This window comes from Paramormyrops kingsleyae, chromosome 9 (genome assembly GCF_048594095.1).
Source record: "Paramormyrops kingsleyae isolate MSU_618 chromosome 9, PKINGS_0.4, whole genome shotgun sequence".
NCBI classification, from domain to species: domain Eukaryota; kingdom Metazoa; phylum Chordata; class Actinopteri; order Osteoglossiformes; family Mormyridae; genus Paramormyrops; species Paramormyrops kingsleyae.
Window position 1 is genome coordinate 22,196,326 of NC_132805.1, and position 26,223 is coordinate 22,222,548.

General features: G+C 37.4%; 1 protein-coding gene and 1 long non-coding RNA gene across 4 annotated transcripts; one reads left to right on the forward strand and one right to left on the reverse strand.

Moving 5' to 3' along the window:
- The first annotated feature begins 202 nt into the window (after positions 1-202).
- On the forward strand, positions 203-24,654 carry fli1rs (Fli-1 proto-oncogene, ETS transcription factor-related sequence). Of its 3 annotated transcripts, none has more exons than XM_023837161.2 (10): positions 203-382; positions 6,466-6,653; positions 6,868-7,037; positions 12,599-12,802; positions 13,612-13,683; positions 20,822-20,890; positions 21,531-21,593; positions 21,793-21,840; positions 22,637-22,720; positions 22,920-24,654. In XM_023837161.2, exons 1-10 carry the CDS (start codon positions 365-367, stop codon positions 23,441-23,443), a joined length of 1,440 nt encoding a protein of 479 aa, XP_023692929.1. In that variant the 5' UTR covers positions 203-364; the 3' UTR covers positions 23,444-24,654. The 3 variants fall into 3 exon arrangements, with proteins under 3 accessions (XP_023692929.1, XP_023692931.1, XP_023692930.1); XM_023837162.2 differs by lacking the exon at positions 203-382 and adding an exon at positions 543-937; XM_023837163.2 differs by lacking the exon at positions 22,637-22,720.
- LOC111856872 (uncharacterized) lies at positions 9,534-14,354 on the reverse strand. The gene is made up of 3 exons (XR_002841248.2): positions 14,282-14,354; positions 9,955-10,039; positions 9,534-9,641 (listed from the first exon to the last, which is right to left on the reverse strand). It is a non-coding gene; the product is annotated as an uncharacterized lncRNA (long non-coding RNA).
- Positions 24,655-26,223: the final 1,569 nt, after the last annotated feature.

Genomic DNA, 26,223 nt, shown 5'->3' on the forward strand with positions numbered 1-26,223 from the left:
TTTAACCATGTATAATTATGTCCATTGTCCACACAATCTGTTTGTTTCAAGACAAGTGTGCCTTGAAAATAAACAAAATAGTTTGTGATTTTCTAAGAAACTAATATGACTTATTCACCAATAAGAAACTAGCTTAGATGGTTAGTGTGACTTCACTTCCCAATTTTAGACGACAGAGAGCGAAAAAAACATCGTCATCCGGTTATGGTCTTAGCTAGAATTGTTGCTGCAATGGTTTGCGCCGAAGCTTAAATGCGCCTGTGCAGAGAAGTCGATGTGGTTCACACTGGGCATCAAAGCCAATTAGGTATAAAGGACCAATTAAACCTGATACATGAACTACACAAACTGAGTGCCTGCTGCAATGGACTGTACGATTAAGGTAGGCGGTCGATGTGGCTGTGTTGCTTTTTAATGTCGCTTCTGAAAATGAGTAGAAATGCATATCCACCCACTGAGTCGGTTAGCAGATCTGTCTGCAGAGTGAGAGAGACGAGGCGGTGATGCGAGGTCCCCACTCTTTCCTTCTTGTACAAAATTTCCTCTTCCTTCCCGTTCGTGGTTGTATGTCGGCTCTTTAATAACACAAGAAACCACTACATCTTTTAGACTCAGATAAAAACTAAATGGTGTCCAGAACGTCTTTAGAATGGGATCCTTGAATTTCTTGTTCACGTTCGTTTTACTCAAGTTACTTTTCGGGATCAATTGGAATTAGTGAATTAATTTGACAGACTAGTTTTAAACTGTAGTTATTAAGTCTGCAACGCGTCGAGAATAGCAATTTTATAAAGAACGAAATGATATTACTTATCATTAAGCTGTCGCTTTGTGAAACTCAAGGGCGCACCCGAAGCAGGTGGCTCCCGCGCAACACAACTTGTGCTAAGGAGATTAATTCCAAAAGACTGGAGGATCTTATTCTGCGATATGACGGGTACATGTGTCTTGATTTTCCTTATATTTTATTCTGAACAGAAAATGCTAATGTGTTGCTGAAATGAGTTTTATGTTTTGTGTCCAAGATAATGAAACAATAGAATTACCATTCATTATAGTTCTTGGATAAATTCAGTTCGTAGACACAACATAGATTGCATTGTATTATCCTTGTTTAGAACTTTGTCAGTTAAGTACGCAGATTTCTTGTTTTTTTTTTTATTTAAAAAAACTAAAAACTGCACATACATTTACACATCTACACAGTAAACGCTTCTTTATATTTGCTTGCTTTAAGTTGATCGTGAGTAAAGATGAGTAAAAAAATGACTAAAAGGAAAAAAGCAAATTTATATGAAAATGCTCCTAAATTAAATTATTTCAACGCATTAATATCACGAACGATCAACTTTTTTTGACGTTGTTTATCACGTAATTTAATAGGTTGAATTTAACTCATTAGCTTTAACAAACTTACTAATCTTCACCGACGTTACTTCAGACAACTTTCTGTTATAAAATTTTGAACTAAAATGAATTAGTTTAGTTGTATCGAAACATTAATGTAACTCGTGATTATGTCGTTAAACAAAATTCACGAAATAAACGTCTGTATGACATTATGAAAAATGCTTAATAAGGCAAATCACCCAACTATCAAAAGTATGACGAAATATAGCCAAAGTATGTAAAAGGCTTTTAATAATACCAATAAAATATTTCTGAGCGCCGCAAACGTTATAAGCTTAGTAATACCACGATGGCGATTTCCTGTTTTTGAAACCTAGCTAAGCCCTGTTGCTCTACAAGTGTAGCTATATATAAAAAGATATCTGAGTGCGCGCGCGCGTGCGTGTATGTATCGGCAGGCTACTTGTTTATACAGGTGTGGCAATACTAATATGTGCAAAACAACTGGGTAAAGGGAAAAAAACTGCGGAGATGCGTGCAGGGTGGGGTCATAATTAAAGAATTCTTACAACTTCTCTCTTCGTTGTGCGCTGTATATAATATTGTATTTTATCCCTAATAAAATTTCTTTTGAACATATTACGACTGGTTTAAGGAAAGTTGGCACTAACTGTTTATCACCATTAAAATAGGTGTATGATTAAATGTAATTATTGTACTTAATAGTTCACATAGGCCTACACTGTACTTCAAATAGATGTAACTATTTCGAAATTTATATATGGAGAAATATTACATTTCGAATCATAAACTTTAACTGGATGTCGTGCTTTAAAAAATCCTTTTAGACCTTTATCTGACGTAGGCTACTATTTTTTGGAAACGGTAAAATGTTACTGTACTGCATTTAGTAAGTTACATGTTAGAATTAGTGTGGCTGTATTACCAAGAACTTCATAAAACTATGTATTATATAATGTATAACGTTTTCGTGTTGTGTTTCTAAGCATATTCAACCCTGTTATGAAAGACATTAATGCATAAACTAAGTTTTCAGAAATTAAACGAGCGCGTCACATTGTAATTAGGACTACATGACCAAAAAGTTTCGTTACTTATCGAATAAAGGAACAAGTCTGTTTAAACGCTAGTTAATTATTGTTTTGTTTTGTAAACATATTATCTATTTAAATTCTGACGGGTAGGCGTAAATGTCGCTGACCAAAGCATCTAGATTAATTCATGGCAGTGTTGTATTTACTTGCAAATAACTGTCACGTGTTTTTGCTGTCACATCCAGCACTGCTTAAATTGCGACCCGCTACCTGACTACGCGCTGCGTACAAAGGTTCGGTCTGGCCCATAGTATTCTTAAATATGTATAATTATATTGAACAGCGCACGTCCGTACTTCATGCCAAACCAAATATTCAATAGTTAATGTTTATAGATTTTAATTTAACTAAGGAAATTAAACCTTTGCATGTTTTTCGAGTGTCTGTTCAGAAAATAAGTAATACGTGTTTTTTTAACTACAATATGTAGGTACGACTACCACCCCACTATGTTCAGGGGCAGGCAGAGTTATTTAAAGAATAATTTGTACTTTATAGTGCTTGTCAGGTGTCGTTATCTTAACTCAACAGGCTTCCTGTTTCTAAACCTCAGACTTTCCGCACACATTTCCTCCCCTTTCAAATAAAAGGGAAAGAAAAAATAAAATTAAGAAATAAGACAAACACATAGCCTACGTACACAACCATATATACGGACATCATATGTAAATAAAGAGCAAAAAACGTATTAACGCCGTCATTCTTTGCAAAAATTTGTTTGTTTTTTTGTCTCTAAGGAGCAACCCGCGCTTTTTTCACCACCGCTGCTTGCTGCATGCATGAAAAAAAATTGTGAAAACCACATCATGTTTTTGCAGTTTAGGGTGCAGCTGCTCATCCCTTTGCAGAATCAGTTCGACCTTTTAATTTACTTCTGCTTTCTTAATGCTAACATTTCTTTATCCACTAGGGAGACTAACAGCCAAAAGCCATAGGTCTAATGATTAAGCTCATGGGCGTCGTTAGGTCCGATCATTCAGGGCTATGGCACCGAATATTTTAAGCGTAGCCCCGAGTATTTTAGCCCCGATGCCGGTTATCTTCCTTCCTAAAAAAGTCTAGCCCCAGATAAACTTTCAATAGCGTGAAACGCCCCTGTTTAAGCTAAATATTGCCGGTATGATTAAAATTAAATATCCAAATTATTTTTTCTGGAGCATAATGAAAGAACTTGCAACTAAAGGGAAAAGCAATATTCTCGAGGGTGACCTCATCAGCATACTGCATGAATGCTAAGTGAACGAAAAATAGTGTAAACAACCAAAATGACATCAACTTAGAAAAACAGAAATGCCCCACCAAAAACCAATGAACACTGAAACCTTTAAAATAAGCTTGTACATCAGTATCACACTAACAGTGGTTTTATATAATGAACATATGTAAATGCCCTGGCATAGACTTGAGCTCCACCAAGATAGTGGGTTATATAACTACCTACACCAAAAAGGGCAAATAATTTGTTTTAATGGCAGAAGCTGTATATATATATTTTGTTTGATTCATAATAGCTACAGGTAGAATCATGCTGGTTAACACATGGACATAAACCTGCCACTGTCTGTATTAAATTCTCTAAAGGATACTGATGCTCTTAGTGAACAGTAAATAAACTGAGATGAATGTATCACATATCATTTTGGCTCAGGTCATACATATTTTCTTACATAAGAAGTTAATTTTTCTGTTGCAAATTTAGCAACATGGCCTTGCTGTACAAGAGCTTCATAAACATTAAGTGCTTTATCCGAGGGATATTTGCATGATGAGTGATTTTAAGGAGCTGCCCAAAAGTCCATAAAAAATCTAATTTTGAAAACTGCATGCTCAGTATCGGGGTGGGGTGCTGGAGTCTATTCTGGCAGCATAGGACACAAGATTGGGGAACATGTTTTACACAGTGCAGGTCTGCAGGCAGGGTGCACACATACACTATCTGCACTTTAGGGAGAACCTGATCCCCAAGTTCAGAAGTAACCTTCAAATTCTGCAAACCCAGTAATTAAACTACAATACTAATTATATGCATAAATACATCATGTTCTCACCAATATGTATGCTTGTACTTAATTACTGATTCTACTATGTATACAAAAACCATACTAAATTATTTCATAAGGAAGTAATTGCTATTATTGTGTTTCAGTCCATTTGTTAGGTAGGTACAAAAAATGGATGGAAGAATGAATAGACTTTATTGCATAGAGATTTGCCCTAAATTATTAATAGGGAGATTAGGTCAGCCTCCCATGCTGAAATTTAGTACTATCATTGGTGACTATTTAAAAATATAAGGTATATTTTAAAAATCTTAGTTGAAGCTTAGTTATGTTGAATCTTAGTTATAATTGTATAAAAATTAAATGACTTTTAGGAAAATACCTACATTTGATAAGATTTTGTAATCTACAGTCTCATATTTAGTTTTTAAAACGCTTATATGAATGCTGTGTTGTTTCATGGTAACAACCATTCTTCCAAGAAAAAAAAATCAATTTCATGAAAACTTTGGATGTTTAATCCTGGTTTTGTTCAAGCTACTATAAAAATCTCATCTCATTTGCAGAATATGTGCCAACTGAGCATACAGTTGTCATTGTCGGATAACTGGGACTGATGTGAAACTCAATGAACAGGAAGTCTGTTGTGGTAGTGGTGGCCAGGCTTCAATTCTGCATGTGTATTTCAGTTTTAGAGACAGCGAGAAAAGAGGGGCCGAGAGTTTGTGTGTTTGTGTCGGTTTGTGTGTGTTTATCTGTGGCTGTGGTTAGGTGTGCACATGTGCAAAGATGTGACTGCTAGTGCATCTCCAGCCCAAGAACTATTCATGCTTCTTGCAACAGAATGTATCGTTTGTCATATGAAACAATTTTTCCCTCGGACTTCAAAGTGAGCTCAATTTGTGAAGTAAAAAAAAAAAACATATATATTAATTTGGGTAAGGAAAGAACAGAGCTGCTACATTGCACTGAGCATTTATAGCACCCACTGCAGTTTCACCTCTGATAATCGTACCAGATTGAAGTCATTGTGTTGCCATTTTCTTGGTTGTTTCACTTCTCCAATAGGCGAGGAAAAGGGCAAATCAGCAAATGAGCTATTTTAGCTTGACAGGCACATGCTAAAATGCAAGTCTAAATATATTAATTAATTTGGATTGAATGTCTTGTATTTTGATGCTGACCTTGTTGTGGTTGTAATACACATTCTGTTGAATTATAGCATATATTGTGCATCAAGCCAAGGTCTTAGGGTTGTGTCCATTTAGCAAGTTAGCTCCACATATGCTTAAATAACAATGACTTGAAAATAATTAAAACAATGAAGTAACACAGCACAGACTTTAATAAAGGCTGTTTCCTTTCAAATCACATAAAACAGCCCCCACAACCAACCTATGACCTATTCAGTACAATTTTGTTTTCCAATATTATATGACCCACATTTCCCAACCCCTGCCCTATTCCAAAAGGTTACTGTGCACAAAGAGCTGGAGATTTCCTGTAGGACTGTAGAATGTCCACTTGTGACATACAGGCATTAAAGACAATATCAGACACTCCAGCACCCTTCACAGCACATTACACATAAGTGTGCTACTCCTTCCCTCTACCCTAACCCTCACACAGATAACAGCTAGCAATTTTAAAGACAGGAAGTTGCAAAGGAACGGTTTCTACAATCTTGATTTAAGTCCACTGGTTCTTACCTTCATTGCAATCTCCTCCAGAGTTTTGCCTGTATTTTGGGCAGGTTTTTTTTTTTTAATAGAGTTTGTTTTGAGTTTTTTCCAGCTCTAAGTTTTCAAAAGACAAAGATCACTGTGAGAACCCATGTTGTACACAATGGAGCTCTAGCGGGCATGCTAAGTACAAAGTGAATGCTAAGTGAATGCAGACATATGTCTGCCTACCCAGAAAAGTTCATCCCTTACTTTATGCATCACCACTGTCCATGTCTACCTGTAACACTTAGCCCATTTTTGTGTGCATGTCCACAGGAAGCTCTTTCTGTGGTAAGTGAGGACCAGTCCATTTTTGAATCATCCTACGGGCCCCCAGCAATGCACATGAAAGAGGAGATGACGTCTTCCAGGGAGTTTAGTCAGACCTCTAAGGAGAGCCCTGAGCCCACAGAGCCAGAGTGGAACCCTGCCAAGACTGAAGCAGAGCACATGAATGGCTCCAGGTATGTTAGATAAATACCCATCCATACATCCATCCATTTTTCATACCTGTTTGTCTTAAGTTTTATAAGAATATAAATATAAAATGCTTTAAATATGTCTAATACTTTTATATTTAACAATGCATGCAACTAAATATATTAATTGCATTGGGTTTTATCTGCTTGACGAATTACAGATTCATTTTTTCCCTGTGTGTTTCTTCCAATTCTATAGCAGAGAGTCCCCTGTAGACTGCAGCCTTACCAAACGATCCCGGCACATAAGCGGCAGTGAGGCCGGACAGCTGGCCTACCAGGCCTCATTTTCTGACACCCGCACCAGTCCCCAGACAACCGCTGCTCATAACAGCACCACTGATGAAAAGAGAGTCATTGTGCCTGCAGGTATGTCATGCAACTGCAAAGTACGTGTAAAAAGGTGTTACAAAATAAATGGAAGAGTGGTTCTGCACACCTTGCATATTGATAGTTAAATAAGTAAATGTGCCAAAGCAGACTTTAGTGTTTAAAAACCACAATTACATGAGTGTGTTGAAGTAGAAAGTTTAACTGCAGTTTTGAACCACAGCATTGTCTGTTATATTAGGAAACTAACATTTTGTTCTTAATTGTGCTATTAATAGTTATTTTGCGATAGAAACAAATATAATGAATATTTTAAGAACTTAGAGGCACCCTCCAAGGATTACATGAAAATGTGAAAAATACTATAGCTTTTTTTTCTGCAAGATTTGTTTATTTGAGCATTTGAGTATAAGGTTATGTGGCCAACACCAGTGTTATGCAAGATACTGAAAATTAGTAATTAGTTACAGTTGCCAGTTATTTAATTGAAAAGTGATTCAATTACTTTACCAATTACTACATAGAAAAAAAGTAGTTACTAGGAAAAGTAATTTTTGCATTACTTCTATTCTCTTGTTAATGCATACATACCCAGACAGCACACAAACATTGCCGTGACGTTGCTTTAAGATGGGAATGTCATTGAATTATTTCAATCCAATTTGTCTTAACAATATTTAAATTATTAAATATGTTAAAGTGAGGGGCGGCATGGTGGTGCAGTGGTTAGCACTGTTGCCTCACACCTCTGGGACCTGGGTTCAAGTCTCCACTTGGGTCACATGTGTGTGGAGTTTGCATGTTCTCCCCATGTCATCATGGGGTTTCTTCCAGGTAGCCCAGTTTCTCCTCACAGTCCAAAGACATGCTGAGGTTAATTGGAGTTGTTAAATTGTCCTTAGGTGTGCATTTGTGAGTGAATGGTGTGTGAGTGTGCCTTGCAATGGGCTGCCCCCCCCATCCAGGGTTGTTCCCTGCCTCATGCCCATTGCTTCCAGGATAGGCTCCAGACCCCCACAACCCAGTAGCATAAGCAGGTTGGACAATGGACAGATGGATGGATGTTAAAGTGTATTTCAGCACAATATATGCTATAGTACAACAGAACATGTACTAACAACCACAACAAATTTAGTATCAAAATACAAGATATCTAGTCCAAATTAATTAATATGTTTAGACTTGCATTTCAACATGTGCCTGACAAGCTGAAATAGCTCATCTGCTTTTTCGATACTTGTTTTAATCAGTTCAGTACAAGTGTCTATTGTTATTTGTTCTGTCATGGCAATATTTAAAATAAACATGTTTTAATCAGTCAAATTGTTTGTATTGTGGGTTATACAACTTGATTGGGAAAAATAACGGGAGGCTAAAGGTGACATAGTAATACCAAGATCATTGTCTTGTTGAAATACATTGTGCAGGCATCAGGGGAATGTCAAATCAGTATTTGGTAGCAATGTCTCAGCGATATTGCCAGTGAACAAATGACCTCAGAGATGCTTTGCCAATGGACTTAAAGCATCATTGAGACATCATGCCTATGCATCCGTGTCTGGGTAGTTCTATTATTTTAGTGTTGCTCCTGTAACAGTGTGAGACAACGCAACTGTCAAATTTTATCTATCACTGTCCCTAATATCACCCACTCATTACAGCAACCATAAGGTCAGACGACATTAGACTATAAACAGGAAATTAAGGGAATAGGCTGTACTTGTCCGTGAATATTTTCAAGCAATCCAATAGTAATGGAACCATTTAAAATTTCAGTACTTTTAATTGCATTTTTTTAATTTGAAAAGGTAGTTAGTTATATTACTGGTTACTTACAAAAGTAGTGGAATTATAGTAACGAGTTACCAACACTGTCTAACATAGGATAGCATGCTTGGCAAAAATGACTCATATGAAACACATTGCTGTGCATCACCAGCAGATCATGACATATGCTTTCATTCCATGCATTTATGAATGTAAGATCTGGACTTTGTGGTTACTCAACTCCTGCTGTAACAATGAGGAACACTGAGCCATAGAGTGAGAACTGGCTACCGTACTTTGGTGTATCACCTGTACTTTCATTTTAGATCATTTCTTTTGTCAGTTATAACATTTTACTAGAAAGTACATTTTGTGATGTAGAAGTCACAATTAATTTCAATTCAATTATTTAAAACTAGTCTTAGAGTAGATGTTTACATTTTTCCACAGTGTTTCCCCCAGGTATAAATGGATTATAGCGGTTAAAATACCAATGTTGAAAAGATCATAATTATATATGGTGGTGATCAAAATTAGAGAACAAGAGATGTTTTTATAATATACAAAGTCACCACTTATCCGAATTAAGTTATTCTAACATGAAGAGATGTATTTTAATCATATTTCATCAGTGAAAGCTATGGCACAAAATAAATGGTTTCAACAAGAAATCTGAAGAAGGTATGTGATTAAAATGATTTGTTATACTTCAGTTTTTTTTTATTTAATCTGAAATATCTTGAAATATCTGGCAACCAAAATCTATTTGGCAACACTTGTAAGCATTTTGCATGATGGTGGACCTCTCCAAGGTGCCTGAAACCCTTTGACGACAGGTTATTCAGAAGAAGGCTAATGGGATGACCCTCTTAGCCACTGGAAGAGAAGAGGAGAACTGGTCCAAAGTTAATTTCAGTGATGAAAACAAGTTTAATTTAGTTGGCACATTATTTGTGGCATTGATTTCAGGAAAGACTCCACTAAAAGTGTGCGAAAGTCAGAAAAGTTGGGAGGGCTAAGTGTCATGGTGTGAGGTATGTTCTCTGCCACTGGAGTCAGGCCTCGCATATGGCTACATGGTAAGGTGAATGCTAATTAGTATCAGAATCTCCATCATCAACATGTGGTTGATTCCTTACAAGCATTACCAAGTCAGCCAGTCATTTTTGCACAAGATAATGCCCCTTACCTTACTGCAAAATGGGTGAGGCAATTCCTCAAAGCTGAGAACATTAAGAAGATGATATGGTTAGCCCAGAGTCCTCATCTGAACCCTGTCAAAAATATTTGGAAGGTAATTAGTGACAAAATTTATGGCGAACAAACCTACTACAGTTACCAAATTGTGGAAGAAACTGGAAGAAGAGTGGAACAAAATCAGAGCAGTGTGAGAAATTGGTTATGTCTTGTAAGTGCCGATGTGCCAATCATTGAAAGCAAGGGCCTCTATGCTTCCTATTAATTTCCAAAAGTTGCAATCATCAAAAGTTGACAAAATTAATTTGTAGGCTTCTTCTATTACAATAAACAAACCACTCTAATTTTGATTGCATGCCTTCAAATTTGCTTAAGCAATTTATTCAGTGATGTGGCATACTTTTCACTGATGACATGATTAATACACATCTCTTCTATTCATGATAGAATAACTTTGAATTTGAAACTTTGTACATTACAAAAACAACCCTTGTTCTCCAATTTTGATTGCCATTGTATCTCTTGTTCTGAAGAGTTGTATCACTAGCCTATGCTGACTTATGCTAAACTCATGAGAATAATGGATACACTTTTATAGTTGAATTGTCTGACTAAAAAACATTTCTAACAAACATCCCATGTAACACCATAAATACAATGAATTTTTACCAAGTTTGTTTAGAAAATAGCCTGTATATGTGGCTCTCCATTTCAAATCCTGTGGTCGGCAGAGTGATGTGACCATTAGACCCTTGAGCAAGGCCCTTAACCCCAATCACTCTATGGACTGGCAGACCCTGTATTCTTAATAATATATTGCTTTTGACAAAAATATCTGCCAAGTAAATAATTGCTAGTCTCTTACTTAAATACAAAGCAGATAATGTTAAACAAGCATAATAAGCGCTATTTTATTTATATATGAGCAATAGAGAAACGTCAGCCTTACAGACATTCCTCCATTAACCCATATTTGAAAAATAACATGTTGAAATGATATTAGCTTAAGATTTGAATCATTCAATTACAAATGTTTCTAATCAGCTACTCTGACATTACAAAATGATGATTTTTTTAAATGAAGTGAATTGGTACTTTGTCATTTGTCCAAGTATGACTAAAGGTACACAAGAATTCTTTAGTTTACGCATATCCCATCATCCTCTCCTTTTGACACATGCATATAAACAGGTGAGAGTGAAGTTTGGGGTCTGAGCACATGGTCAAGCCATTTAACTGGCATTCCAGGAGCCTTTTGTTGGGCAAAAGGTCCTCATATCCCCAAGGTGACAGTTCACTGGCACACTATCAAGGGTCCAGGCTTGCCTTGAGCAACATGACCCAACATGACCCAACCGCAGCACAAATTTATAGATTTTAGATGATGAACTGGCAGCATGTAAGTAAAGCTTTCACTTTCTCATTTGCCAAAATAGACAATATCCTCGAATATTGTGAGGCATATGGTTTCATATGCAGCCGTTATAGAACAGATTTTAGGGCATTACAATGTGGAGTTACAGGGAAGTGTTATTCCTAAGAGTCGACCATAAAAACTATTTTTGTCAACATAATACAAGGATATTATGTCACTGTTGTATGCTAAACAAGAACAATGAAAATGCAGAAGCCAACACCCCAGCTACACCAAACAATTGCTGTGGTAACATTTTTCTACTTTGGACAGTTTTACCAGCTTAATGAGCAAATCTATTTAATACACATCAGACAATTCAGTAATGTGTGACATTTAAGAAAAAAATCTTCTCTTAATCTTTTTAAAAATAGCTAGCCATTGAGCAACATTAAATACATACACAATCACATACTAAGTGCAAGCGATGCCACGCATGCAGCATGAGGGTAACATCAACTATAAATTCAAAGCCCTAACCCTGGAGGTGTGAGGTCACAGTGCTACCCAATGCACCACTGTGACACCATCATGCTTTTATAAAAGTCTCAGGTTTTAATTGCAAATTTATGGATTGCCTTTAAACTCATTACAAACAGTTGCTAGGTGACATTTTACACTATATCTTTTTGGATGCTTAATGTTTGTCATTGCACACAATATGCAGTAAACAATTCGCTGTATTATACTTACAGTAAAATTATGTATTGGTAAAAGACACAATAGTGGTGTTGGTGGACTTCCATTTTTCTGGTTTTACCACATTAATAGAATAATCTGAATATATGATATTAATCAAAGTATATCCTTATCTAATATTCAATTCAATTCAATTCAATTTTATTTATATAGCGCATTATCACAATAGTACATTGTCTCAATGCGCTTTACATTTCTGTCACGTAAGGACCCCCCATTGAGTAAGCCAAAGGCAACGGTGGCAAGGAAAAACTCCCTAAGAGGAAGAAACCTTGGGAGGAACCAGACCCAAAGGGGGAGCCCATCCTCCAGGGGCCAGCAGATGAGGCAAACAAAACAAGATGATATGACTAAGCTAATACAGGGGTTGAAATATCAGTCTCAATGCAGCGTCCGACCAATATGCAAGGGCTGTACATTTTTCATTTTGTTGTACCACCCAAACATCATTTGGTTTCTTGGAAGACATTCTCATGCCTTAGGCTGTATGCCTCATGGTGTCTCCCCCCTCCCCCATTTTCAGACCCTGAGGTGTGGATGCAGGACCACGTGAGGCAGTGGCTGGAGTGGGCAATTAAAGAGTACTGCCTAGTGGACGTCGATGTGTCTCTCTTCCACTCAGTGGATGGAAAGGCTCTCTGCAAAATGACCAAAGACGACCTGATGCACCTCACCTCAGAGTTTAACACCGACATCCTCCTCTCACACCTCAACTACCTCCGTGAGAGTAAGAAGCCATATTTGCACAACACTAACACTAGGGTGACCAGATAATCCATGTCAGTGAGGACACTTTCTGCTAGAACAGGGTGTGTAAATTACCATTTCAATTAAAAGGCTCTGGATTTAATTTAAGCACAGAGATCTTGCTATGTGCTGATTGGTCAGTCTCCTATAATCATGCATGTGTCACTAATATTAGTGTGAAACAGCTGGATGAGTCTTTCATTCAAAGAATTTAGTGATTAATTGTCATTGTTAACACTCCACAATGAAATGTTCTCTGCATTTAACCCATATGTGATATAGCAGGGGACAGCTAATTCAGCACCCAGGGAGCAGTACTTGGGGGTGGTACTTCCATGCTCCACTGAACTCTTTAGCTAAGAACAGGAGTCAGTTTTAAAGCGGTTTGCAAAATCTGAAGTAGCTAAAACTGTCCCTGACATGGAATATCAGGTCATCCTAACCAACACTAAAATGTACAATGTACGATATGTACATGGACTGACGCATTTATATGTAAATTCTACAGCAAAATACGAGATGCAATCCACACTTTTATTTTAGCGAAGTACTTTTCTTGAACTAAACTCTTACAGAAACTGTTTCTGTATTTAAGTATTTATGACAGAGGTATATTTTGCTGTTACTAGCTTTGGTCAATCTGATGAATACATCTGTCACCTCCCTACACAGCAGCGTTTAACAGTCAGGATGAGCAATAGTTTCTTGAAATTGGCATTGCTTTTAAGAGTGGTTTCTCGAAAGCCTACCTAACTATATGTTTCAAGAATCCTTTCTGTCTCATTCTAGGTAGCCCCACCTTCTCCTGTACCACAACACCAACCAACACACAGCAGCAGCCCCGCCTACAGGTCAAAGCAGGTAATAAACACCAAACTTGAACTTCACTGTTGCACAACTAAACACTCCAGGGCAAAAAAATTTGCCAAACCCAAATTGCACAACATTAAGCTTTGGCCCATTTCTTTCCACAGGAGTGTGCAACCTTTCATTGTCAGTGAGATATAGGGAAAATATATTTTTTTTAAATTAAGATTTAAAAGTATATTAAAGAACATAAGGTTGTGGTAGTCATGTCATCTCAAAATGGCAACTGTACATGTAAAGCATGCAGCAAACATAAAACAGTCTGTTCAGAGTCATTTGCAATGACATCAACCATACCACAAACAGAAATATGGAATTTGGCTGACACATTAGCATACAAGGACAACTGTGGAGATTGATTTTAAATGCATCTTTGAGCTCTACATTGAATAATCACTCCTGTAATTACAGTGATAAGGAATAACTAGGTGAACCCTGTGGAATTACCTAGTTTTCTGCATCACATTCTCTCCCCGGATTATGATGGGGTTACATTCTGGCAAACCTATCATAAGGAGAAAACGCAGTACATCTAACCTAACAAACATCATAGCCCAGCCTAGCCTACCTAAAACATGCTTAGAACACTTACATGTCACAGCAGGGCATAGTGAAAGCAGGAAATAAAGATGATGATCCACTGGTGGCTCTGAAACAGAGAAGGGGGTTATTAAACAAAAACAGGGCACACTGGGAAACCACAAAATAAAGGGACCACAGGGGGTCAGAGCTCAATAGAAAAAATAACTAAAGAAGCTATAAATAAACAAACTAGGACAAACAAGGCAACACAGAAAACAGAACTAGAAAGACAAATCAAAGCAACTACACGCAGTAACATAGTAGAGCACAGGTGCCTAATAAATTGACTTACTGAACAGCAGGACAAAGGCTGGCACTTAAATACAGTGAACGGAGATGGAATATTATATCTTAGATTTATTAGCTCCGTATAGTAGAAGTCCAACTAGGCAAAGTCGGGCTCTCACAGCCACACAGACAATGTTCATTACCTTGAGATATTTTGCAAGCAGCACTTTTTTGTATACTGTAGGCGATGCGGAAAATATATCAAAGAGTACAGTTTGCCAGGCAATGAGGAAAATCTGTTTGGGCCTGAAATATTTCGTTCAGGTTGTCATTGTTTTTCCCAGACACCTGCGAGTGCAGGCAATTAAAGAGGCATTTTATGCCTTTGCAGGTAATGTATACACAATTAAAGTTACAGTTCTATGCCTTTTTCTTCTTAGCTTCAAACGGAATGTTTTACGGAAGATTTCATATACATAAAATTAAGAAACACACGCACACACATATATATATATAACGATTGATCCTTTATTGTCCATGTGGGAAAATTCTTTTTTACCCCTCCCTCAACTTGCTCTTCATAGAACAAGCTGTCTGTGAAGGGCAGCCACCTGCTGGGGTTAAGGGACTTGCTAAAGGAACCACAGATGTCCTGAGCCTGGGTTTGAACTGGTGACCTTGTGATTATAGGCACACAGGCTTAGCCCACTGAGAGACACACACACACACACACACACACACACACACACACACACACACACACACACACACACACACACACACACACACACACACACACACACACACACACACACACACACACACACACACCCCCAATATATATTAGGGCTGTCAAAATTAACGGGTTACCGCAGATTAATCCATTATCATGATTAATCTGATTAAAATTTTTAACGCAATTAACCCATCTGCAGCGCAGAATGATTCAAAATCACTGAAATGTCTCTGTCAACCCATTTGGGGCAGTTTTGGTGCGTTCCATTTCCCCTCGGAACTTGTATTCCGAGTCGAATTCCGGAGTTTTGGAGAAGGGTCTGGCTGCAGATCTCCACCAGGAGGATCTCCACCAGGAGGATCTCCACTAGAGGAACGGAAGCACGTGATCTCCACTAACGAATCCGGACATGACGTTATGCAAACATGCCATGGAGGTGGTACCAGATATCACATAACCCTCACACACAACCCAGACTTTAACTCGAACGAACAGAAATCTAGTCTTTTAAAGTATACACTTATTATTTTGGTGATCGATTTACATTATATTTAACATTGGAAACGGACGTTAATAATGTATTTTAATTCTACAAGAAGGGACGTTAATAGCATATGTTAATTTTATTATTTCGGAACGTGTGAAATTCTTACTTTAATACGGACCCCCGAATTCCCATAGGGTTTTAAATCGTGTGCGCACAAGTTATTCTGTGCACATATGATAATTTACTCTGTGTTTGAGGCCGAGAGTAATATGAAAACTATGTCTACCAAAACTATGTCTCAGCGTCTAAACAAATCGAACTGGAGAGCCATTCATTTACAGTCAACAATGAATGCTGACTGTACATGACATTTTTTTAATGCTGCAAACTGATTCTTTGGTATTAAGGCTGAATTATACAGTCCGTGTGTATGGGCGCGACAGAGGTGAAGCGACATGACAATATATAATCATAATAATAATACACTATGATAAACGGGTACAGTAAATGCAATAGGTGTCAGTTGTCACGCCCCGATCGTGCCAATCCTCCTGTGCCACGCCCCCCTCGTTAACCTCATGTGGATTCCCTGTGTTTTATGGCTGTTTCTGATTGCTGTCATTAGTCCAGTGTATTAGTCCGCGTTTCCGTTCGTTTCCCCAGTCCGGTCATTAACTTCACGTGTCTTGATGTGTGTTACCCCAGAAAATAAATCCCTTTTGTGCATATTCACGGCTTCCTTCGCCTGCTTCCGCGTTTATCGCATGACATCAGTAATATCAAAAAATGTTAGTTGAACTCGGTGAGGTGAACAAATCAGCAAACCGATTAAAGTTGCAAACATAATCTGTCTTAACGCAACCGAACAAAACATCAGTGTAATTTGCTAATCATATTCAAATAATCAAAAATACTACATAACTTATATAACTTGGTCACAATTTATTGCACGCAGGCTGTATTTTGTGCATCTTTAACATTGTTGACACTCATGTTTGGCAGTGGTGTAAAGTACTTGAGTAAATGGACTTCGTTACTGTACTTAAGTATTTTTTTGGCTACTTTGTACTTGTACTGAGTATCAAAAATATAAGCAACTTTTACTCTCTACTCCACTACATTTGTGACTGAATATATGTACTCTTTACTCCACTACATTTGAACGGACGCTTACCGTTACTCGCTACATTGTGATTGCGTGCGACAAGTCAGGATCTTTATCTACCACGGCTAATTTCTTCAAGTATGTCTGGCTGCAGCCTGCAGGAGGGCGGGGTTGGACATCCAACCCCGCCCACATCCAACCCGGCCCATTCGTACCGCGAAAGCCACGCCCTTGTCCAACACGTCTTAAAGCGGAAGCCAAAGCGAACTCGCAGAACGGAATCGTTGTAGTACCTGTTATGTCATTAAGTTAAAAATCTTTAGTATCCCAGTGTAATAACAGTGCTATCTATTATTTATTATTTTGTTTGTTAATGTTTCTGCTAGACACACTATTGACTGTCAATTACTGCACAAAGATTTTACTGTGGGACCCGCATGGTTGTTTGTGGTTGTTTTGCTGCTGGTTAAACGTTTCCATCAGTTAGCTGACTATCTAGCCGACTCACTACCAAAACTATGGTAACTAGGTAAAGACCTTCTTGCTGATAATATAGCTTCCATGTAGTTAACAAGACTTGACACTTAAAGACTTTGTGCGTCATCAGATATTACTGTCTGCTCAAACGACTGTTCAGCTTGCTTCCTATGGGTTACTAGTTATTAGCTAGTTAGCAAAGCCACTGTGGTAGCATCCATTAAGGCTGTGCGATATAGCAAAAATATTTTTATCATGATCATATCAAACGATATTGATAATTATCATGGTGTAATTCAAGTCATTATTTTATTACTAGGAGTGCTCCATTTTTGCTTGAAATACCCTTAAGAATTGCCCTTAAGACACCATTAAAGTCAGCTCTGAATTTGTTTTTTTATTAGTTTTTTTATTGTTTTACCTTTTTTTTGAACATTTGAGTTTGACTGAGACTGACTTTTTGTTCTATTTTCTTCTTCTGCCATTTTGAAACATTGAGGTGTTCAATTTAATGTCTATATTAGGAAATAAAGCCTCATAAATAAATAGTTCCTTGTTTTCCACATTTCTTGGTGTTCTTTGAGCCTACATTCAGTACGAGTAAAATACTTAAGTTCTTTTAAAATTGGATACTTTACGACTTTTACTCAAGTCTTATTGGAATTGGTGACTTGTAACTTGTAATGGAGTAATTTATACAGTAAGGTATCTGTACTCTTACTCAAGTATGGTTTTCAGGTACTCTTTACACCTCTGATGTTTGGTTCGGTCGCGTCAAGATATACTATGTTTTCCACTTTACTCGGTTTGTTGATTTGTTCGCCTAACATTTCTTGTCATTACTGACAGCTATTTATTGTACCTGTGTATACCTGTTTTATTATTGACTACCGATAATGAAGAAAAAAAGTATTAATTGTTCTTGGTGCCTATTCACACGGACTATACCTCAGCCTTAATGTCAAAGTAGTGCGCGGCAGCGTTGTATTTACTCCTTCCAGTAATATTAATTGCAAGGCTATTGTATCTTATTGTACCCTACTGCCAGGTCTAGCAAACATAGTACCGCGTGCTGAAATAAACCACTTACATTAACATGACAGCTATACGCAGCTAACCTGTTCCTTCCAAATAATAACTTGTGCGCAAAAGACAATTATTTATAAATGTAGTTATAAATTTATAAAAAAAAATTCTTTTTCAGTAGACAGTCAGTCTAAGCTTAAGTATTCAATTTAAAGCTAAATTTGGAGAAGAAAAAAAAATCACCGGTCGAATGCTACCGTTGTTGCTTGTTCTACCCACTATTTTCTTTCGACAAAGCTAAACACTCTCCCACTGACAAATCCAGGCTGTGCGTGGAGATCATGTGATTTCTGGTACTGCCTCCATGGCGTAAGTTTGCATAACGTCATGTCAGATGCTCTTGGGAGTTTTGAAGCCGGAAGTGACTACATGCGCTCCCGTTTCTCGGACATCCGAGAAATATCTCGGAGCAGCACAGTGGATCCCGACTCCCGAGTTCAGAATCCAAGATGGCTGCGCCCTTTATCAACAGAAGGGAAAGTTGTAGTCTTATACTGTTTAAGCACTACTTCTCATTTGTGGCTCATTAAATCGGTCGCACACGCTATACCGTCCAACTTATCTGTGGATGTGTTGCTATGGAGTTTTATATGTAAAGCACCGCACGTAATGTGTTATCAACTGATATTGCTAACAATGGCAATTAACCGGGCTAGAATTGGACTTCATGATTAGTTGGATTATTTGTCCGATTTACGGTAGTTTGTGCTAATTGTAAGCGAACGAAGATAAAGACCATTTAAACTGAGGTACCTTAAATCCGACAAGTTGTCCGGCTAAGCAAAAAATCTTTCTTTTTGATATGGGTCCATGGTATTGCACTTCTGTGGCAGATGGAATGCATCCGACTCATGTTCAAGATGTTTAATAAACATGTTAAGTGCATATATATTCCCTTTTTTCTTGAGTCTGTTTGCTCATGCAAAATTAAATGTGATTAATATACATTAAAAATGAATGATTGATTAATCAAAATTAATCCACAGGAACCCTGTGATTAATCTGATTAAAAATTTTAATCATTTGACAGCACTAATATATATATATATATATATATATATATATATATATGAATGAAATGTCGTGTTTACCAGTTTGAAGTATATTTTTGTACTTCACTTTAACTTGTTCCCATGTCCTGCATGATTATGCATTTGATCTGTAATAATGACAATAAGATAATAATGAAATATTGGAAACGTAATACTACATTCAAGTGATAATACAATAACTAAAAACTGCTTACACATTTAATTTGTTGGACACTTTTTGCCAGCCGTTTATTCTGGTTTGGGCCGTTTTTGATGTGTTTCCTTTAGTGCTTTGAATTCATCATACCCCTCTAAAGAAAGGTCCTGCTCGGATTGCATGAAAAATTGCGCCCTGTTTTTTGACCAATGGGAGACTTGCTGATCAAGTTTTGTAGACTCGATATATATGGGCTTTTCAAGCAGCACAGGCGCGCACAATCGTGTCAGATGAATGGATCCAGCTAGCCTAATCTACTACACAGCTGCATTTGAAAAACTGACTTATCCTGGATGAGTTTCACCGACCTTAACTCATCCAAGATGAGGCATTTCATCTCGGATGATTTAAGCGACGTACGGAAAATACCCCCTAGGAAGGAGTTAAACTAGGAACACAAACACAAACAGAACAGAATCAAACCAGACACAAGTAGGATAAACCAAAACAGGGAAGCAAGGAACTAATAAACACTAAAAAAACTTAGTTGATTATGAAAGCCAATAAACAAAAAAAAAAACAAGTAAGGCTGGGAAATGTCTGCCCATGACTGCATGGTTACAACACCTGCTGTCCAAATGGGCACGAAACACTTCGGATAGGCATGGGCAGACACCAACCCTGACAACATTGGCCCACAGTTGGGCAAATTCATGAACACAAAACCTATTTTAGAATAAGGAATTGAATATCTCTTGTAATTTATTGAATAATCATACCCATCATAAGGTCAAAATATCGTAACACAGACCATTGTAATCTGGGGAGCATCTGTATTACAGCTGTTAAAGTATGTTTGGCTGATTGCATGCTGCCAATTAATGTTCTATGAATGCATTATAAAGGCATTATGAAGCTGCAGTTAACGTAATGCGTTACCCAATAATTTGTGTTATCAGTAAAAATGTAAAAGATTGTATTTGTTCATTATTGTAACTTAAATAAAAAATTAATGCAGAAAACTAGATAATTCCAAAAGGTTCACATAGTTCTTTTACTATTGCATCATGTCCATGCTCCATAGTCTGTACAACTACACTCTTTCTATACCATTATCGTCATTCCTCTTTTCTACAGATTCATTATTTGTACTTGCAGATTTGCTGGGTTTTGTGTATTTCTGTCTATATTGCTAGTATATGTCAGTTAATGCCATTCCATGCTTTCCATTTAATTGCTACAGAGAACAACTTTGAGGAAATCAGCAGGAGGAACAGCTGGTCAGCCACACCTTTATCCACTGTACAGAAAGGTACAAAACAGCAAATAGTTCAAGGGTGCAACAGCAGCTGCTTAAAATTAAGAGCAAATTTCCAAAACGCACTGAACTTTTTGTTGTTTTGGAGATGAGGCCACCAATGACCAATGATACAGTAACATTGGTGCCAGAATAAATCAGATGGCTGAGGGGGGGGGGGGGGTGTTGACCAGGGTGGTGACAGTAAAAATTGTCGACTGGGTGTGGTTGGCAAACCATTGGGTGGACAAACGATCTGAATGCCAGTGTTAGAAATCAAAAGTCATTCAGTCCTCATGTAATTCAATGACAACCATTCAGAAAATTTCCAAAACTCACCATGTTCTTAGAACTTTTCCAAAAAACACATCTAGTGCACTGAGCTAGTTAGGCCTGCCACCTTTTTACCAGTGTTTAAACCATTTATATCGATCAGGCATAAAGGTAGCACATGCATTTTTGGTAAACTTAAAATATTTTAGAATTTCAACCTTGAGAAGTTTGATTGTTGGATTTTGAGCTGTAACTTTGGTATGTAAAAACATCAAAATCAATAAGGACTTCATAATGTAGTAATAGGAATGACAGGCAAAAACTGGAATATACAGAATGCTGACATTTTCTGAATCACTAGCATATGACCATACTTATCCAGGTTCCCCAATAGAACACCAGCACAGCAGCAGAGTGACAGAGGCCCCACCTCGACATGTAACAGGTACAGATCAAAGCTTCTCCATACTGCACTTACTGCCAAAATACTGACCACTGGAGATAATATACCTAACCACTGGAGTATAACGTAGCTGACCATTGCAGTGTAATATAGCAGACCACTGGAGTATAAAATAGCTGAACATTGGTCTGTAATGTGATCAGTATAGCTGCAAAACTTCTATAATGTTGTACTTTATCAGATCCTTACCAAGCACTTGGGCCCATCAGCAGTCGTTTATCGAACCCAGGTAAGAACTGACTTTACATATAATGTAAAGCTAATATGTCCCTTAGACTTCCTACTGAAATAAATAACACAAAATAAACATTTTTCAATTGGAATTAATGCTTCACTTTTAATCTACTGCAGTCATGTGTTGCTTAACAACAGGGATACATTCTGAGAAATGCACTGCTAGGCAATTTTGTCTTTGTGTGATCATAGAGTGTGTTTACACAAACCTATATGGTATAGCATACCTAGGCTACAGTAAACTTTTTTGTAAGTAGAAAAAGTACACTCTAACAAAAAAAAGTACAGCATAGTAAATACATAAACCAGTAACATAGTTGTTTATTATCATTATCAAGCATTACGTAATGTACATAATTGCATGTGATATACTTTTACATAACTGGCAGCACAATATATTTGTTTACACCAGCATCATCACAAACACATAAGTAATGTGTTGCATTATGATGTTATGACGGCTACAATGGAATTTTTCAGTATAATCTTATAGGACTAGTTATACATGTGGTCCATCATTGACTAAAATGTCATTATGTGGCACATGACTGTACAACAAATTAAGTGACAAAAAACAGTGCTTGACTAAAAGAATGACAAATGTGACCTTTTACTGTCTGCTTTGCCAAAACAAATAAGAAGGCGTGATGTGACAGGGCAAAATGCTTAAATAGTACAGATGCAGTTTTCTGTACATTATACTGTCAGTCTCAGCCTATGTTTACACTCCTGAAAATATGGAGCCTACAGCTTGGGACCCAAATGACCCATCTGCCCATGTCTCATCACAGAATCCCCAGCACTCCACTCCAAGAGCCATCAAGTTAAACATAATTCACACAAGCTGTCTGACACTGGCACACACAGGATTGTGGGTAGGTTCATAACCAAATATAAAAAACAATATATTCTGTTTTCTCCTCAAAGCATATAGCAAAAGCGGTCACATTTGTTTAAATCTTTTGTATAACTTTAGAGCAGTGCAAACCATAATACAATGAGTTTCTGTTTAAAGTTTAATTATTGTGTGTCAGATACTGTTTAGACTGTTCATTTCACAACTTTATCTAAAAGGTTCTGGGCAAATCCAGCTATGGCAGTTCCTTCTGGAGCTTTTGTCAGACAACAACAATGCAAACATCATCACCTGGGAAGGCTCTAATGGCGAGTTCAAGATGACAGACCCAGACGAGGTGGCACGGCGCTGGGGTGAGCGCAAGAGCAAGCCCAACATGAACTATGACAAGCTGAGCCGTGCCTTGCGCTACTACTATGACAAGAACATCATGACCAAGGTGCACGGCAAGCGATATGCTTACAAGTTTGACTTCCACGGCATTTCTCAGGCACACCACAACCACGCTAATGAGGGCAGCGTCCTCAAGTACCAGCCGGAAACAGCATACATGCAGCCCTACCACAGCCACCAGCCTAAGATGAACTTCATGACCTCCCACCCCTCTCCTCTGCCAGTCTCCTCTGGGAACTTTTTTAGCCCCTCCTCCACATACTGGAACACAGTGTCCAATCCCATCTACCCTGCCTCCACAATGCCCCGACACCCAGGAAGCCATTCCCACTTGGGGTCATACTACTGAAGGTACATATCCTAGCTGTTCTCAGAGTTCATTCTCCACCACCCCTGATGTATCTCTCACTTCCTTTTCTAGGTGGTGATATCAAATGATGTGGTGTCAATATACAGGTCAATGTATTTTTACTGTCCTTGATGTAGGAGACTATGGAAAATGTAGCTATTGATGTTTGGTTTCATATGTTCACTCCAGGGCAGAAACAGACTCCTAGGCTGCTTTCACTGCAGGGATTCTTTCAAAAAACCCATTCTTCAGTGGGTAAAAATGCTACATATTTTGGGGCCTTTCAGATAAATATTTAACTGTGTGCTATTATTATATATTTCAAACAAAGCTCGTATACTTGCTGGCAATGTTTGAGTTTAGGCCAAAAGCCATGCTGTGCATTTCATAATCAAGGTGTTTTAATGGACATTTCATGGACCATAACTGATGTTTGGTATCAAGTTTGGAGTGTGGCTGGAAAAAAACACATGACTAGACTAAGTAATTGTGTCTTGTGCAGCCTATTCAAACCATATAGTGCCCCTCTGAGCACTGTAAATCATATTACAAAAAAGCACAATATGTTAATGCAGGGGTCTCTACACCCTTGACACAAAATTATTTCAAATGGGGTGGTGATGGTTAAATGAATTCTAATTTCAAGTACACTCTGCAAAGTGGATATACACAGAATTAACATAATTGACCTGATTTCCAAAAAGTGTTATGCAAGCTATATACATTGGCTCCTGTGGACAGCTCACAGGTAATGCATTATATTATAGGTGCCATACTGAACATAAAAGGACATGGAAAGTCTTCATTTACTTGATCAGGCTTGTAGTTTGGTTAATTTTACATTAATATGCAGTAATAAAGTTTAACTGTCCATCAAAGTGATATATTTCATGACCCTCCACCCCTCAGTAAAAATTAAAGAATAAGATTTTTACTTTGATAAGGATGTTCTCACTGTGTGTCATACTAAACACAAAGAAAATGTCACATTCATTTTTAATAAATATTTTTGCCATCTGCAAAATGTCTGAGAGACAGAAGTTCTTAAACAGTTACAAATGCTTAATGTTAGGACTCAGTGTGTACATATACTTTTGTAGCATATTTTCTACATTAATGCATAATGCTTGTACATTTTGAATTCATTACATTTTTGTTTCATTCAGGCTCTACAACTAATTGTGTATATTTAATAAAATGTTTAAACAAAATGTCCCACTTATGTTTTCAGGTAATTTTTGAATTTGCTAGAATGGAATAGGCATCATACTGTTTATAAAACTGATCACAGAATCAAATAACACAGTGCTATCACTGCTATATATTTTTGAATGATATATGCATAGATTGTTTGCTTGTTACAGTACAGATGGCCTGACACCCAGACCCCAGAGCTGTGATTAATTCTGATTGATCTCTGTAAATCTCCTTTATTGTTTGGTTGCGTATGTAATGTGATTCACTGGTATCCTGTATAGGGTCTACTATATGGCGTCAAATCAGACTCACCACAACCTGAATTTGAATGAAAGAACCCAAACTTGAATATGTTTACCTGAACTTGAATTAGAGACACCAAATTTGAACTCATTACCCGAACTTAAATTTATGTTGCTTGTGTGGCAATAAAAATTCAAGTTCAGGTTGTAAAATTCAGCTCTTGAAAGCTCGGGTTATAGGAAGATTCACATTGAGAAAATTTGCATTAAAAAATTCAGATTCAGAAAAACATTTGTGATACTCAGAAAGAGCAAATGAGCATAGATCCAGTCAAGCACAATCCCTGCCAATCACAAGACAGGTCATCAGTCATTTAGGATGGGATTTTGTACTTTAATACGGTGGTTAATGTCAAGATACGGGGTGAGTTTCCCGAAACCTTCTTAACGCTACGTTGTTCGTTAGTTCTACATTAAAAAATAGAACTTACGAATGATATAGTGTCAACAATGCTTCGGGAAACTCACACATGGTTTTTGATCCATATTGCCAGCACATAAAGAAATGGGGCTGTGTGTGGCTCAGTGGGCTGTGCCTGTAATCAGAAAGTCACTGGTTCAAACCTAGCCTAAGCACATCTGCAGCTCCTTGAGCAAGGCCTTTAACCCACAGCTCCCTGGATGCTGCAAGAGGTAGCTATCCTTTGCAAGCAGCTTACTCTACAAAGAGAAAGTTGAGGGAGACATAAAGACAATTTACCCATGGGGATCAATAAAGTATCAATTATAAATGGTGAATGCTCATATGGATTAAGTACAATTATTTTCTTACTTGCCTATAATGTATAAACAAGTCATATAGCATATGAAAGGCTATGCTCAGACAAAATAATTTAAACTTTTACTGTACAATTTCCAAGAAAATGGTACAAGTCATTTCTCCAAATTTTCCTATAAGGTATAAACTAGGGGTGGGACTTGATTAAAAAAATAATCTAATTAATTAGAAGCTTTGTAATTAATTAATCAAAATTTATCACATTTTAATCACATTTCAATATTTGACACGCGAAATAAGAAATTTAAGTTTGGCTGACGAATGAATCAATATACATCAGAGATGTTCACAAGTCATTTTTTCCAAGTCCAAGTCAAGTCTCAAGTCTTTGTGCTCGAGTCCAAGTCAAGTCTCAAGTCTTTGAGTGGCAATGTCAAGTCTAGTCTCAAGTCTTTAGTCCCAAGTCCAAGTCAAGTCTCAAGTCTCAAATGACTGAAATGAATGTTCTCTCATCAGATGCTATCTAAGATAATACTGCATTGCTGTATGTTTTAGATTAAAAG